We start from the raw sequence: 17,500 nt of genomic DNA, 5'->3' as shown, positions 1-17,500 counted from the left end.
TTGTGGAGTAACTTCTTCCAACAAGTATGAGCTATTACTGGTATTGTTTTGTCGTTGTCGTTCTCTTTTGCTCTTCTTTCGTTTCTGTTCTAGTCATAGGTCCTCCAGTTATCATGTAACCTTATCAGAGCTTCTAAAGATAATTATGCCAAAAATTGCAATACGGAGAAAAAAGCAGTTCTAAGCAAATTAAAGATAAACACTCAGCTTTAACTTTATATCCCTCCAATGCTTGACTTGACTGCCAGTGAAGACCACAGGTATCATATGTCAAACTGGATTGAATCCAGTGAAAAGGCAGAAAGAAAACCACCTGAACACGAAAAGCGTTGACTCTGTAAGAACTATAGTTGACGTAGCATGGCCGTGTAGCCGCGTCGAGCCACAGAAAGTGCCTCAAAAATGAAGCCTTGCTTATTTTTAGGCGACCTACCGGTAACCTAGGTTGAGCCTGCACTCCAATTGAAAACCAGTACCTGGTCAGTGGTCAACTTAAAAAAAAAAAAAACCAGCTGACCTTGGTGAGCTCTAAGCTTGAGCCTGCGATATGGTTGATTGCATTTTGTTTCTGCATTCCAGTCCACTACTTTTAACCATCAGCAAGTTCTCAATTGATGAATTGATAATCTGTTCTCTTAATGTGAGGGGCTTATCCAACAACCTTAAGAGGCGTGAAACCTTTCGTTGGCTCAGAATGAAAAAATTTGGGATATTCTTTCTTCAAGAAGTTCACTGCACCAAAGAAAAAGAAACGACTGTGGTCATCAGAATGGGGCTTCTCAGCTATTTTTAGTAGTGTTTCTAGCTCAAGTGCAGGGGTATGCATCCTGTTTAGCAACAACTTTCAATTCGAAATCAAGTAACAATTTTCTGATCCAGATGGAAGATTTATTTTAGTAGATTTGAAACTGGAAAATAAGACTGTAACCTTCGGAAACGTTTATGTGCCAAACAATGACAATCCAAATTTTTTCTAAAATGTTCTTAGCCACCTCTTTTCTTTCTAGTGCGAGGACATTATCGTGGGTGGCGATTTTAATCTAATATTGGACGTCCAAAATGATAAGAGGGGAGGAAGACTGACTACTCACAAAAACTCTCTGAAGGAAGTTCAGAACATAATAAATTCACTAGACCTTATCGACATTTGGCGGGTCTCCAATCCGGATATCAGAAGATTCACTTGGAGAAGAAGCGAGCCCGAAATTCTTGACGAGTAATAGTCTAAGTTCGGCAATGACAAAAGCTGATATTTTCGCAGGGTACAAAACAGACCATTCCTTGATAACGCTCCACCTTGCAAACAAATTATACCAATCCCAGAGGCTCGGGCTTCTGGAAGTTAAACATGTCTTTTCTATCAGACAGTGAATATATTAATTTGATACAAACAACAATCACTGAAGTTGCAAATGAATACCAAAATAACACAGAGGTTGATGCCGTGTTCCTCTGGGATACAATGAAGATGCAAATTCGTTCAAAGTCAATACAATACGCAAAACATAAGAGAGGCAAAATGAAGTTAACAGAAACTAATCTGGAGTCTGTCATAATGTCCCTACAGAGGAAACTGGAAGAAAATGACGTATCTGAAACCAACAAGACCACTTTATATAATGAATTAGAAATTAAAAAATTACAGTTAGAAAATGTTGTCCAGCGTCAAACTCGAGGAGCCATGATAAGATCCAAAGCCCAAAACTAAGACCTTTAGGCAAACATTATTAGCCTCAGAAAAAGCCTGTAAAACCATTTACAAATCCATTATCGAGAAAAAGGCCACCACCCCTCTTAAAAGCCAGGGAAATTGGCTGTCTAAGGAAAATATAATAGGAAATGTGAATGTGAACTGGGAGAATACATACCGCCTCCCCTTTCTGTGTACAACAGAAACAAAGTTATGAGTGTTCCAATTCATGTTCCTCCACAGACGAATAACAAGAAACGACTTCCTCTTTAAAATTGGCTTAAAACAAACAGACTCGTGCTCTTTCTGCGGGGAATTTACTGAAACCCTTGCCCACTTGTTCTGGTATTGCAACTACACCCAAAAACTCTGGAAAGATATTTGTCAGTGGCTAACTCAAAACACCACCTTAAACAAATCCATTGCCTTCTCTCCTCTTATCTGTCTTGGACTAATTGATAATATCTCTGATTTATTACTACATCACCTTTTCCTTATTGCCAAACGATATATTTACACATGTACATGTAAGTTAAATAACTGCAACCCTGTGCTACAGGTTTATATACAAACCGTTATGAACTCCATGGAAATTGAAAAAGAGATTTCCTCTAATAACAATATGTCCTCCTTCAAAAACAAATGGAGCCCTCTTAAACTTTGCCCCTCGGACAAATAAATTTGCTGTTATTAAATAATTCTAAAAGTTCCAACAGTTAAAAGTGATGCAGAAACAAATGCAAATGCAAAGCACCTTTTAGTTGGTAGGAAAGACCTCTTATGTTTTTGTTGTATCGTGTTTTATTTTGCAATTTTGCAAATAGTAGTCAATTTTGTAAAACTTTTCTAGGGTTAGTTAGTTGTAAACGCTGTAACATTGTATTTTTCCTTTATCTCTTGTACGTTGTCTTCATTTTTCCTCCTTGTAAATGAAAGTATTGTCATTAGAAGTGTTAAAATAAAAGTTAAAAAAAATAAAAATAAAAACTATGGTGCATGCGCATGCGCATGCAGAGCTCCGCTATTAGCCATTTATCTCAATATTCAGACATTCCTTGATGTTAATCGTTCCATGGCTACCCTCTAATATTTTCAAAGGACGGTGCCTACTGTTGTTATTGTGCATACATTCTGCGCATCTCGAGGTACTTGGATTTCCTATGGGTGGTGCATATTAATACAGGTATATTTTTGTGCAGTTTAAAACTATGCGGAGAAAGCAGAACTTAGCAAGTGCTCTTGGTATCCAAAAAGAAAATTGGGGGTAACCACGCATTTTTCAGAGGTAATTAAGCTCCAGTTTGGAAAAGAACGCCATGCATTGCTTTGTATTTTAAAATATTGTCGATTAGTTACTGTATCTTCGAAAGATGCACGGTTACCCCCAATTGTCTTTTTGGATTTCAATAACACTTGTTAAGATCTACTTTTCCCGCATATTCAGTAAACTGCGCAAAATACCTTTGAATTAGTAGGCACCGTCCTTAACTTTGCATGCAAGCGTAAGGCTAATTTGTTTAATACATTCTGTATCATATTCTACATGTACATGTGCTTCAATTTTATTACTTTGCAATAGCATCTTTTACATGCAAGTCTTGTACAACACACATGTATTTGCAGTACATGCATAATGTATTTTTATATGTAATAGGACTACTTGCTGTCCAATTTGGAATAATTGGATGATAAAAATTCTGAGAACTGCCATATTAATTTGGCAATCCAAGGAATTTTTTAAATCCAATTATTTCCAAATTGGACAAGTGTGTAGTCCTGTTACCTAGTAATTATATAGTTTCCAAAAACGGTTTGTTCTCACTGTAAGAGATGACTAGTTAGAAATCTGAGAGAAACCACTGTCCTGCCGAGCGCAATTTTCACTTCCGGTGTCCATTCTGTGCCTCAAGAATGTTGCATGCTCAAGCTCCCTAATAGCGGCAACCTGATTGGCCAATACTCGGTTCTTTTATTTATCTTGACATTGGTTGATACAAAATATCCAGATTTTTTTCAAATTGGGTGGTTTGAAGTAAACGTTCCAGCAAAAACTACCCAATTTATATTAAATTTGGACAGTTAGCAACAATTAGCAAAAACAGATCTGTTGGCAATTCACTGGCAATATTTTTATGCAGCTATATAATTACATGTAGCGGTACAAAGCATGAATAAATGGAGCAAAGAGTGGCCATGAGTGATGGACCAAAAAGTGCATAAACTGATTGTCTCCTTTACAAAAATTTGGTTTTATCAACGGAGTTGATAATGTAAATTGGCCACCGTACAGAGATTCTAAAAGCTGACGTTTCGAGCGTTAGCCCTTCGTCAGAGCGAATCCAAAGTGCAAATATTTGATTGAATGTCTGATTCGCTCTGACGAAGGGCTAACGCTCGAAACGTCAGCTTTTAGAATCTCTGTACGGTGGCCAATTTACATTATCAACTCTGTTGATAAAACCAAATTTTTGTATACTACTTCCCCACTGACGCAGCACCATAGTTTCTTTAGAAACTACCCCTTCATTGATTGTCTCCTTTAACTGGCCGGGGACTGTGTTTTTGAGTACACATATGTTGTTAATGCTTTTCACCTGGGGGACAATGTTGACAGGCGATGTGTTTTGAGGTCAGTTATACATGTAATGGCTGTCAAAAAATCAGAGACAGAATTTTCAGTACAAAGTTCTAATGGTTGTTTGGGCAGGACCCAAATGATTTACAGTCATCATTTTTCCCTGTGTACTGACAAACTACCCCTTGGTCTCTAAGGATTTTGTGAAAGTTGTAAAAAGAGACTGGGTGGAAGTGATAATGATGGTGATTATGGTAATGATATAAATTTACTATCATGAGGAGCAGTTTTGTTGAAAAACACATGCTCTTCGTATTGGGGAGACTAATAATACCACTTACAGTATAATACCACTAGCCATAATTACCGTGGGAAAAGCGACTCATGGGTTCCTACCATTTCCTATGCCAATGGTGCTCTGCTTGGCAGCCCTTTGGGCCACCAGAGTGCTGCTAAATAATCTGAGCAACCCAAATTTAGATTGATTGCCATTATTGTGTTTTTTTCTTATTAGACGGGAAATCAGTCATTTAGAGGCTATATTTTAGTTTTAAACACCATCAGGGAATTTTAATTCATCTATCGTTAGTGTATGCACAAGAAGCCTGAGTACTTGTTGTATTTGTTATTACTATTTCGCACATCAGGTGATGAAGGAGGCATTTGATCAGTGTTTCCTGGTCTTTCTTTCTTTCTTTTTGGTATTGCATCAGTGGTTAGTTGTTTGTTTCAAGAATATTATGTTACTTTATATTATACATGTAGGTTCTTCTGGAGAAGAACAAAGCTATTGAAGATCTCCACAAACTTGTGGAAGCGAAAGATCGAGTAAGAGTTGATCTTCAAACACAGTTGGATGAAGAGAAAAGGTAATAATCTTAAAGCGGTACTCTGATCAAAAAATAGTTATCTTCCTTTTTAACTACAGATTTTGAACACCTACCTTGGAAAATTTTGAGCTTTGATTTTTTTCCAGAGGCTGTTTACTTTAAGTGTAAGTTTTCGATTTCACTGTCTGCAATTACTCACACTGAAAATTGACCAAGTGAACCTCAGATGGTTGGATCAAGGGGAAAGTGACGTCATTTGCTCAATGGGCCACTTTGAAAAATACATGTACCATAAATACCTTTTCCAGTGTCCTGTTAACATACATTTATTTTCGAAAGCTCTTAATAAGCTGACATTAAATTTTTCCTATCAAACACTTGTGTTCTACGGTAGCATGAAACTTCACAAAGTTATGTGTAACAGCGGCTTCAGCAGCAACAAGAGTCAAAGCTCAACTTATGTCATGACGTGTCACTTTATGATGCAAATTTTGAGGTGACGATAGTGTGACATCGCTTACTCTTCTATTTTGCTATCTATTTAGATTTTCAAAACAAATAAATACAAAAATGTAGTGTAGCGAGGGTCCGGCAGATTCCTATGCAGTGGTTTGAGGTAAACAATGCTTTTTAAGTCTACCTTTTGAGCTTTTCTTCCGCAGACTTCAAGTGCGTGCAAATTTCTCAATGATAATATAAAATTATACGGTTCGCACTTCAGTTACTGTTAATTTGACTTAGAGCGAACAGAAGATATGATGACTTCGTTTCAGTTAACATAATATAATTATTTTTATGATTTGGGTTGGAAGGAGCGAAGAAATCCGCTCTTGTCTCTGTGATGTAGCAAATAAACGTGGTGTTTCTTTGCTGTGAACAGATCGATGGCACCACTGGAAGGGTCGGTACATTTCGTTGACCTCCAGTCCATGGACTACCCAAATGGACTACCCTAAAAATAATACCGGTAATTCGAATGAGTACTGTTGATCCATGTGTAAGGAGCATCTCAAATAGTGCTTACTTAAGCCTCAACACCCATTTTAAACAGCATTGTTCGACAGTATTTAAGTCTAAGCACCCATTTTAAAAAGGTTAGCTTACATGACGTAATTGGCCATCCCAACAATAATCGAAAGCTAACCTTTTTAAAATGGGTGCTTAGACTTACATGTAAATACTGTTGGACAATGCTGTTTAAAATGGGTATTGAGGCTTAAGTAAGCACTATTTGAGATGCTGCTTACACATAGATCAACAGTACAGGAGGGTAGTCCATTTGGGTAGTCCATGGACTGGGGCTCAGCGAAATGTACCAACCCCCACTGGAAAACAACATGGCACATTATGATTATTTGTCTCTATCAATCAACAAAAAGTGACTTTGACAGTATTGATTTGTGGCTACAATTGTAAAGACAAACAGTTATTCGCTCAATGGGCCACTTCGGAAAATACCATAATACTCCTTGTTTGTCCCCCCAAATTTGCACGAGAATTGTTTTTGTTTTCTCTTGGGACCATGTAAGTCCCAAGAGAAACTAGAATCAATGCTTATGCAAAATTTGGGGGGACAATTAAAGAGTATTATCATAATGGTGTTTTCCTAAGTGGCCTATAGCTTAAAATCTCAGCGTGTAAAAACAGTTTATTATACATGTATATGCAGCACACAAGTTTGAGAATCTGGAAGCTGGAAACTCCCGTGCTGCATATTAATTCAGTTGCCTACAAATGCATAGCTTCCTTAAACTAGTAAGTCTTTGATGTTATTTGCTCCTCAATACAGCGTTCTCAAGATTTGAAAGTTGGTAATGGCGGATTATTAAATAGGAAAATTCCAGTTGAAATAAAGAATTGTTTTTTTGAAATTTTGAGTTAAAACTTGGGTTGCTTAGTATTTAGTAAACATAGTTTTAAAATCCAAAGAAAAAAGGATTTGATTTTTTTTATTATAGTACCGCTTTAAGTTGTATGGTTATCTTCCAAAGATCCATGTTTGTTCATTGATATGCCAGTGAAGTCTGAAGTAAAGGTTAATGTAAGCCTAGTATTTTCAAGTTCCCTTACAAACTTATTCATTATACTAAATGACCTCATACGCTTGGCTGTTAATGTTGTTTTACAAAGGTCTTCGTATTTTGACAGCCTATTGTCACGAAAGTGATGCACTAAGTTGATATAATCGGGAATTGGCACCTTTCCCCCAGAGTTCAATAAAGTTTGTAATTTTCCTGGATTATTAACTACATTGTGCATCTTTGGCAAGGGACCCCTTGATTTACATTGCATTTTCAAAGTGTTGCATCTGCTCCTTGGATATATATTGAGGATATTGCATTGCAATACAAAATTTGTCTTCAAGTGTTGAAAGTTTTTCAACACGAGTAGAGAACTACAGTGTGGTATCTCCAGGGAGCCATGTAATATTCTATTTATTATGTAAACACCAATGAAATACTAAAAGATTTCACGAAAAGCATTAAAAGGTGTGATTTTATATGTAACCGTAGCAACAGTGATCTTTTCACGTGTGAAGATAACGTTATTTTCATGTGTTAAGATATCATGTTTTCACGCAAAAGCTCACTTGGTATTTCATTGGTGTTGGTGTTGGTTGGTGTAAATCAGCCATATTTAACACACGTATTCTGGGACCTGGTTTTTAATTTAATAATTATGAGTGATGGTTTTACTGCTAATTAGAAGAGTCTAACAGGAAAGAACATTTTTAAACTGCAATAATTTTAGCCAGGCAAAGGGACAAGAGTATTTGACAAAGTCATGCCATGTTAATAAATTCAAAGATGCCCCCAGCCCTTCAAAAGAAAAAAAGGCCTTCTTAAGTTTAAGAGTGTGACTATTAATGGGTGTGAAGGTAGCGTGTTTACAATGACTCCATTTAAGTTTCATAATTGACATGCAAGCTAGTGCATCCCAAAAAAAAACAAGACTATTTTTTGTAGGTGAATGTGTTAACAAGTGCATGTATGGTATAATGGGTGTTTTTTCAAGTTAACCCATTTCCTTGCAGGAAAGTTGAAGATTTGCAGTTTAAATTAGAAGAAGAAGAAATAACACTTGGTGATGAACTGAAGGTGAGATAAACGCTTTTCCAACGCTTTACCAACGGCTTGCCAACGGGTTACCAATGGGTTATTGACGGCTTTTCCAACACTTTCAGCGCTCCCACCAACGCTTTCCTCAACACAATCCAACGTCGTCAAAAAATTGACAACTGGTTGTCAATTTTTCCAACGCATCATGCTTCTTAATGGCTTTTTAGTGTTTTCAACGCGGGATACAAAGCCTATCAAACCAACGGATTTCCCGACGCTTTCAACTCCTGAGGAGAATGCATCCAATATTTTTCATGACAAAAATTAATATCAAACAAAGGACGAGTTTACCCGGTGATCTCGACAGTGTTGCATACCAATTTTCAAATCAGCGTTCACTTTATTTTTTTATTATAATTGTTTCATGGAAAATAGGATTTCTTTCCTTTAGTCGCCGATTAAAATGTCTGTGTAAACATTCAAATGTTTTAGACAATGACTCCATCTTAAAATCTTCATTCACATTCTTAATTATTAATCCTCAAACATTATTTTTTGTTAGTGAGACGCGCAACGCATAACATATCCATCTTTTGAGTTTTTCAATGATGCCAGCTTGATAAAAGTTATGTGAAAGGTACTCAGACTACCAATACTAACGAATTCTGTCACTAACAGTGTTCTCTGAGAAGGAACATTAATCTTTCCAAGCGTTGTCCGGTAAAAGGAGTAATGCGAGCGGAATAATATACATACGGTAGGCGCCTCATGCACATGGAGAAATGGTGCAAAACAAATTCAATGCTTAGCCTTTTCCGGTGTCCCGTTAACATATATTTATTTTCGAAAGCTCTTAATAAGACGACGTTAAATTTTTCCTTTTAGACACTTGTGTTTAAACCTCACAAAGTTATTTGTAACAGTGGCTTCAGCAGCAACAAAAGTCAAAGCTCAACTTATGTCATGATGCGTCACTTTATGATGCAAATTTTGAGGTGACGATAGTGTGACATTGCTTGCTCTTCTATTCTGCTAGCTATTTAGATTTTCAAAACAAATAAATACAAAAATGTAGTGTAGCGAGGGTCAGGCAGATCTCTACATTGTATGCAGTGGTTTGAAGTAAACGATGCTTTTTAAGTCTACCTTTTGAGCTTTTCTTCCGCAGACTTCATGCGCGTGCAAATTTCTCAATGGTAATATAAAATTATACAGTTCGCGCTTCGGTTACTGTGAATTTGACTTAGAGCGAACAGAAGATATTGATGACTTCGTTTCAGTTAACATAATAATTGTTTTTATGATTTGGGATGGAAGGAGTGAAGAAATCCGCTAATTTGTCCCTGTGAAGTAGCAAATAAACGTGGTGTTTCTTCGCTGTGAACAGATCGATGGCGCCACTGGAAGGGTCGGTACATTTCGCTGACCCCCAGTCCATGGACTACCCAAATGGACTTCCCTAAAAATACTATTTCAAATGAGTACTGTTGATCCATGTGTAAGCAGCATCTCAAATAGTGCTTACATGTACTTAAGCCTCAACACCCATTTTAAACAGCATTGTCCAACAGTATTTAAGTCTAAGCACCCATTTTAAAAAGGTTAGCTTTCGATTATTGTTGTGATGGCCGATTACGTCATGTACATTAATTTTGTAACCTAACCTTTTTAAAATGGGTGCTTAGACTTAAAATACTGTTGAACAATGCTGTTTAAAATGGGTGTTGAGGCTTAAGTAAACACTATTTGAGATGCTGCTTACACATAGGTCAACAGTACTCATTCGAAATACCGGTAGTATTTTTAGGGTAGTCCATGGACTGGGGGTTAGCGAAGTGTACCAACCCCCACTGGAAAACAACATGTCACATTATGATTATTTGTCTCGTTGACCATAACTCTATCAATCAACAAAAAGTAACTTTGACAGTATTGATTTGTAGCTACAATTGTAAAGACAAATAGTTAGTTACTTGTTTAATGTTTTCCCACTACTGTTCCTAAATGTTTCAACAGCTCGGCACATGATTTTTCAACGGCTTTTCTCAACACCTCCAATGGGTTTTCCAACACTTTCAACGGGAACCCAACGAGTATCTGCTTGAAGTGTACCAGTTTGTCTAGGCAAGTCCATAGTGCAAATCTTTTACAACACATACAATATCTGACCCTCCTTTTGGACAGCCGATGAACGACCGATTCATGGAAATGAAAATTGGTTGGTCAGATTCTAAGAATCTGTTGCAGTGAAGCAGATTTTTTTAAGTCACGCAGACATGCAATGAGAAACCGCCATGTCAATCAAAAGGGTATGCAAATGAGAAGGTGCACATTTAAATGCTTAAAAAAACTAAAGCGTTCAAAATGGCGCATACCAAAACGACAACAATAAGATCTTTTGAGGAAAAATTCCTTACACAATTTACAAGGTTCGATTTATCGGCAAGACCTAAACTGGCCGACAAATCGTACCGTGTAAAGCGGCCTTTACTCTGCCGCTTTGCAATGCGTAAACAACAAATTGGTCTCGTAGAGTGACAGGGATTTATTTCAATTCACGCAAGCACTTGTTTCATGTTTCATAAAAAACGTTCTGTATCGGGTTGAATAAACACTTAAACTGAATTGCTGCTGTTCTCGAAATTTTGTTGAGTAATTTTTATTCTCCAAGCCCTAATCCCCTTTTTTTATGCATTGTCAAAGCAACCGGAGTAAAACTTTACTCCACTGTTGAATGATTCCCTTGTGTGATTTTTAATTCATGCTGTGTGTTTTGGTTTGCATGATACTTTGTTGCAGTTTTAAGATATGAGCCTATAGTTGGAGTGCAGAGCAAGGTTTTTTTTGCAGGGTTTAATGAAACATTAATCGCACGAGGAAATGGAACATTCGCTCGGTAGCATAAACAAACGTCACATGAATTAATCACGCAAGAAACTTAAGTAATCTTCTATGTATAGCTTTTCAGAAGAGTTTCAAACGGTTTTGAAAGGGTTTCAAAAGGGTTTTAAAAAAGGTTTCATAAAAGAAGGGGATTAGGGCTTAAACCAAAACACACAGCATGAATTAAAAATCACACAAGGGAATCATTCAACAGTGGAGTAAAGTTTTTTACTCCGGTTGCTTTGACAATGCAAAAGAGTTTCAAAAGGGTTTCAACCCCCTGAAGCCGGGTTTCAAAAAAACGCTTTCTTCGGTAAGACATGTTTTTGCATGGAGAGTCATATACATGTATTAATTTAATTTAAACTTGCAGATTTCAACTTAAGCAAAAAATTCAAATTGTTGCAGCTCTTCAGTTGGTTGAAAAAAATTAACTTTTCAAAAAGAGGATAACAATTATTTTTCTATCTTTAGTTTTGTCACAAGTTGATGTTGTAGATTTCAGTTTAAAAAGATTATTAAACTTCAGAATTCTCATTTAATTGTTTACATTAATCTACATCCTTGTGAGAAATTTCACTTGTCCAAAAGTTACTTGCCCCAATGAATTTTTTTGCTGGCCCAGGGAAGCAGGCCAGGCAGTTGTTAATGTTGACCCCTAAAGTCATCATTATGGGTGAAGTGGAAGCCTCCACAACATTAATTGGTCAACACGTTTTGTTATTGGTTTTCACTGCCTTTAAATTGCACAGGAACCCTGTTGGTGCACTTTTTATGATAGCCCTGGGTTGAAAGTCAATTCCCTTTTCTTCAGGGGATTTACCTACAGATAATGTTTTGTAGTTTTATTTTACAGCACTGCATGGCTGCAGGAATAGCAGCATTACACGCTCATATCATGCATGTAAAATGTTACACGCACAGTTTTGTGTAAAAGAGGGCAGAGGATTTACTGTTGTACATCAATTTGTAACTGCTTTTTCTCGAAGAAAATGTTGCATGTCTAATTGCCCTACTGGCTTCCAAAGAATTTATTCAGCTTTGCAATTGAACATTTTCGCGACAAGTGGCCACTGTGGTTGAATAATCAAGACTTGGTTTGAATGACTGTTGTTGCTGCATGGCACAACTGTGGTTCTTTTCTGAATATCATCGCATTTTTGACTAGCTCATTCGTAAAATAAAAAGGTTTTGAGTGGGGTGACAAATCACTTCTGCGAAGGCGAGTATGTTATAAATTACAAGTAAAAGTAATGAGATACCATGATGATGTTCCATTTCATTTTCCTTTCACTTCTCACTGCCTGTGAATGAGCGTGTCGCTGATCTATTTTAGGATCATACCTGACTCGTGGTTTGACTTTTTCAAGCGCCCACTTGATCTTAGAATAACACCAAATTTTCTTCCTCCAACAGCTTATTACCTTCGTGGTATAAAGGATTAATTAATATGCCATGATACGCTGGATTTTTCTGTTTAACCAGAGAAAGACGTTTTTTAAATTTTCAAACAACCCTTTCTTACAATGAATATTGCTAACACAAAATTATTTTTAAAATACAAGCCAAAATCTTTATTATTTATACACCTTGAATCTTGATTACAGCGATGTGAAATGCCTACACAATTAATTATGGAGGAAAGAGTTTGTTTTTCTAAAGCCCGTGCCGGGGAGAGGGCATTGTGCAATGTCATGGCAAACACAGAAAACTGTATCTTTGGTTCTACCGTGCATAATTTACTGATTCAAACGGTAAAATGCTGTCCGTTAAAAGAAAAGATCTTCATTCAAAGTTTGTAAGATGTGCGGATAATGTTTATTTGATTTAAATTTCGAAGCAAGGACATCTTGAACTCTTTTGTAGATTCCAGGAGAAATGCAAACCCCCAAAAAGTAATTACCACAGTATGGAATCTTTATTACAAAAGGTGCGCTTGCTGTAGATTAGGTTTTGCTTATGTGCTGAAGAACTGTGATATAAGTAATTATAACATAGCCTGCATGCACCTGGGCCTATCTAAATCCTATTAAATGGTGCATTTCTTTATATACTGACAGGCGTGCGTAACTATATAACATGACATGTGCAGTTTCATTTTAGGTCAAAATTTCTCGTTTTGCAAGTTCCCTTTTTGAAATTTTCGGACAGTGAATGAGGAAAATCGAAAACCCAGCCACATTTTTCTCCCCCGAATTTTTAGCGAGTAGGGAACTAAAATTTTTTGGTGTTTTTGTTTTTTTCTGGTGCCAATCAGAGCAGCAAAGCACAACAGGTCCATGTTCCACACAAAAATGCACAACATTTGAGTTGAAAGAAACTCAACAAGAACTAAAAAGGCCACAAGTTGGTCTGTGGGAACTTTCACAGGTATAAATTAATGCCGTGCACAATTGAAGATGCAGTATTTGTGAGAGGCAAAAATGCTGGGGATCAAGTGTCATCCAGGACCCGAGTGCCGCGAGTCACTGCAAGGCCAGTCACTGGGGCTTGGCAAGTGTCAGTGAGTGGCATACTGGCTGCGCACGGAGCACAGCTGCCCTGATCAGCATGTACCTACTGTATGCCAAGCCCCTAGAAGGTTGGGCCATGAAGGGGAAGTGGATGTGCCATCGTTTCTCACCCAAGCTGGGGCAACCCCAGCATTGCTTCAGTGTGGGACTGAAGGGTTGGTGCCAAATGACAAAAGTATAAATATGACAAGGTATCGCTGCATTAGTAAGAGATGTGCCACCATTACAGAACTACCTATAGTAAAACAAAGATAATAACCCTATTACCATGCTTCATGCTTTTTGCTGTGCATATATCGAGTTATGGATGCACTTGGGAAGTTTGGACAGCACTCTAGAAGTGAGAGTTGCTCTCGGTAACTCTTTCGCTTCTCTTGTGCTCTCCAAACTTCCCGCATGAATTCGATATAGGCTCGCTAAGCATGAACCAATTCAAAAGTATAAGTAACCTTTGTAACATGGAAAGTGCTTTGTTGGTTCCCATAAGTGGATGAAAGATGCCTTCCATGTCTTTCATATAACAGAATTTTCTGCCTTTCATATCCAGATTGAGCAGAAAGAAGTTGAGACACTTGAGATTGAATTGAAAGATAAGGTAGCTTCACTCTTGAAACTTAAGAACGACCTCAAAGTGGAACAGGTATGTTAAAAGACGGATTTCCTATGCAAGAGAGTTACAGTGTACATACATACATAACATAGGTATTTGCATACTTAAAGGGGCTAGGTCATGCTATTTTAGGTAGTTTTGTTTAATTTTGTTAATTATGAGCTCTAAACGTCAAATTGGCAGAGCAAGAGTTTTTCATTTGCAAAATCACTGCCACATAACAACTGAGAATGATTTTCCAGCTTTGTAAATGACATTTTGATGTAGACTGATATAAATTTGAAAAAAGGTGGGCCAACGTTTTTCAAATTTACCCAAATTCAATCCATCTCAATCCTCTCCAGTTTTGTCCATCCATGTCCCTTCTTAGCTTCCCTGTGTTTTGTTAGAGTTCTTCTATAGTTTTGAACAGTTATTTTAATATTTTAGTTAATTCTATGACCATTCGATCAGTGCTGAAATTGCCTAAAATTGCGTGACCTAGCCCCTTTAATTGAAAACGTCTACCATGGTCGTTGTCTTAAAATAATGAGAAAGGAGGCAGAGAAAAGAGACCCTTGGTAATGGAAGATAAAGTAACGGATGTTCATTGTTTCCACAAAACACTAGTTATAAAAATTTGAAGTAGTTAAAAATAGTTTATCTACAATGTAATTCTCTTATTCTTTATTTCGATTTATACAGCAATCTTTCTCCAAAGTTATGGATTCTTCCTTTAGTGTATTTTCTACGCCCCTTTTGCGAATCTCTTCCTCGACTAACCATTTAGTTTTTTATACACTTTCTTCTGGTTTATTTCAAAGAGCTGGTTCTGTGTTATTCTTGCATCATGATTTCATTACGTTGCAATTCAAAAACAAAAAGAACAACAGTTTCAAATTGTAATGTTGTTGAATCAGGATGTATGGATAAGGTCTGTAAAGATCACAACTTTGCATTAAACTGACGATGGCATGAATAATGCTGAAACATGTCTTTATGTTTTTGTTGACATACAGGAGTTTAGTGGTGGTGTTTTTTTTTTTTGTATTAGTCTTGGGACTTGACCAAACCAAAAATAATTGTGAGAAAATGCTCGATATTTTTATTGGCTCACCGATATTTATTTCATACCCAAGCAGTTGGCTAACCCAAACAGGGCAAGATAGTTTAATTCACTGTTTGCTCTGCACTTTGTAAGTAGTGCAAGTGGTTAGCAGTGGCGGTAACCGGTAAAATTTACCGCCTCAAGCAACAGTTCTTACAGCCTGCAACCGCTTGAAGGTTTACTAAAACTATGTAAGTTGTTTTAAAAAATGCACAAGTTGTGATCCGCTCTGCATTCTGTAAGTAAATGAATGAAAATATGGAAAAATAAAAAGTATACACAATCTTTTGTCTCTGGATAATTTATTTCATTGCTGACTGGTACTTCGAAGCACTGGACTCGCAATTTCTTTTTGCGGGCTTCTCTTCATGCATGTGCACAGACGTGTGCATTTGTATCATTTCTCATCTGTTGTTCGCCGCTCACGATGAAGCGGCAGCAGTCCATGCTTTCACTTTTATCCAGAGAATGCAAGAAAACGTGACAAAGCAGGTAACAGTACCATATAAGAACTTACCATAGGAAGCTTTTTGTGCTAACCTTTCGAAGTTTCCACATGATTAGTTTTAAGTTTATTATTTGCTGGAAAGTGCAGCTGGAAAGAATGAAATGACTTGTTGACCATAGCAACAAGGGCTGCCTTTATTCCTAAAATTCTTCGTCTTGAAGTGTTCAAAGTACTTTACCATCAATTGGTTAACAGGATGCTCAAAAATAGCAGCCTTCATGGACTCAAAAGGTTAGATTTAAAGTTACATATTTTAGACTGTAAACTTTAAAAGACACATTTGCAGCGATCGGAAGCGGAGAGACCGCTGACTTTAAAACGATTCTTCGTTTAGGCCACCCCAACATTACCGTCGGAAAAACACGCTTTTCTTTACATGAGTTGTGCATTATGGAAAGAGAACATTTAAGACAATAAAAGTACTGGATTCAAATGTTTTAAATGTTTTCTCAACAGTCAATCTATAAATTTTAGGGAAAAGTATACATTGGGTTAGAAGTCCCTTCATATGTGATGTATCTTTTAGAAAACAACACAGTCCACGATGACCATCAAGGTGTACAAATTGAAGTTGAAGTAGAACCATCAGCAATACCTGCCCCAGTAGTCCCCCCCCACTGCTGAGTGATAAGCCAATACCAGGTACAGTGGCACCTTCAGCAATACTGTCCTCAGTCCTCAGATGCATCTTTGTTAATTGATAAGCCAATGCCCTTGGGACCAAGATCAATAGATGCCAGTTCAAAAATCTGTACTATTCCTGAACAGCAGCACCTGCGAATCCAGGACGAAGCTTTTGGGAGTGACCTTCACCGTGGATTACACAATCATGTCCTTTATGCCAAAAACGGTTGCAAGTCACTGTCCTTTAGTGAAAAAAGCTGGCAGTTACCATTGAAGACTCATGTCTTCAAACACTAATGGGTCGATGACGATCCTGCATTTTGTTGTAAAAGTGGTTGGCCTTGGAAGAGGGCAAGGGTATGTTCTGTTGTCTCTGCAAAAAGCATAACAAAACAGGGAAAGATGTGAAATATGCTTCTGCACCTGGTACACGATACAGAAAGGTTGCAGTGCTAGAGCATGGCAACTCAGAAGAGCACAACCAATCAGTAGGAAAAGAACTTCTTCAGTGGGCATCATGGTAACAGAAGGAGATAGATAAGAAAGCTGAAGTTTCTGATGAGGTTTTGGTGCAAGCATTGCAGCATTTTATTTCACTGCCAAACAAGAAATTTCCAACATGAAGGTCTTGCCACTGATTGAATTTTTAACTCAGTATGGGATACAGGACATGAAGTACTTTACCCATAGGTCTGAGAGGTGTAGGCAAGAGATCTTTCTGGCAATTGGCCAAGTACTTAAAAGTCAATTAGTGAAAACCACTGCAAATGGTCATTATTTTTTTCTTCTTTCCGAAGAAGTACGTGACATTGCCGTAACAGAACAATTCCTCACTTTTGTCCAATACTCATCTGATGCTCAAGTTCAAACAAAGTTTCTATCTGTTCAAAATCTTCTTGAACACCACAGTAGTGCAAACTCTGATGCCATTGTGGACAAGCTACAGTAGGGATCACTCGCAGGTCTGGCATCTGATGGTGCTTCGGTATTCACAGGCAGTAAGAATGGAGCTGAGAAAGAAACAACAGGAACACATAGATGAGGGAAGAACCTCAATAAAGCAGCAACTATGGTGCGTTTGTCATCGGCTAGCTCTTGCTTAATCCAATGCTAACGAGTCT

At 37.4% G+C, this 17,500-nt stretch overlaps 1 protein-coding gene across 3 annotated transcripts in view; it reads left to right on the top strand.

The window, feature by feature from the left end:
- Positions 1 to 17,500, top strand: part of LOC137977522 (CAP-Gly domain-containing linker protein 1-like) — a 312,978-nt gene that overhangs the window by 90,156 nt on the left and 205,322 nt on the right. For all 3 annotated transcript variants that reach the window (XM_068824767.1, XM_068824768.1, XM_068824769.1), the window contains 3 exons: positions 5,031 to 5,134; positions 8,130 to 8,193; positions 14,098 to 14,190. In XM_068824767.1, the coding sequence (XP_068680868.1) occupies positions 5,031 to 5,134; positions 8,130 to 8,193; positions 14,098 to 14,190 (261 nt within the window). The remainder of the gene's footprint in view (positions 1 to 5,030; positions 5,135 to 8,129; positions 8,194 to 14,097; positions 14,191 to 17,500) is intronic.

The sequence above is a fragment of the Montipora foliosa genome, chromosome 11 (assembly GCF_036669935.1).
Source record: "Montipora foliosa isolate CH-2021 chromosome 11, ASM3666993v2, whole genome shotgun sequence".
In the NCBI taxonomy this organism is placed as follows: Eukaryota; Metazoa; Cnidaria; class Anthozoa; order Scleractinia; family Acroporidae; genus Montipora; species Montipora foliosa.
This window is presented reverse-complemented; position numbering and strand designations above follow the sequence as displayed.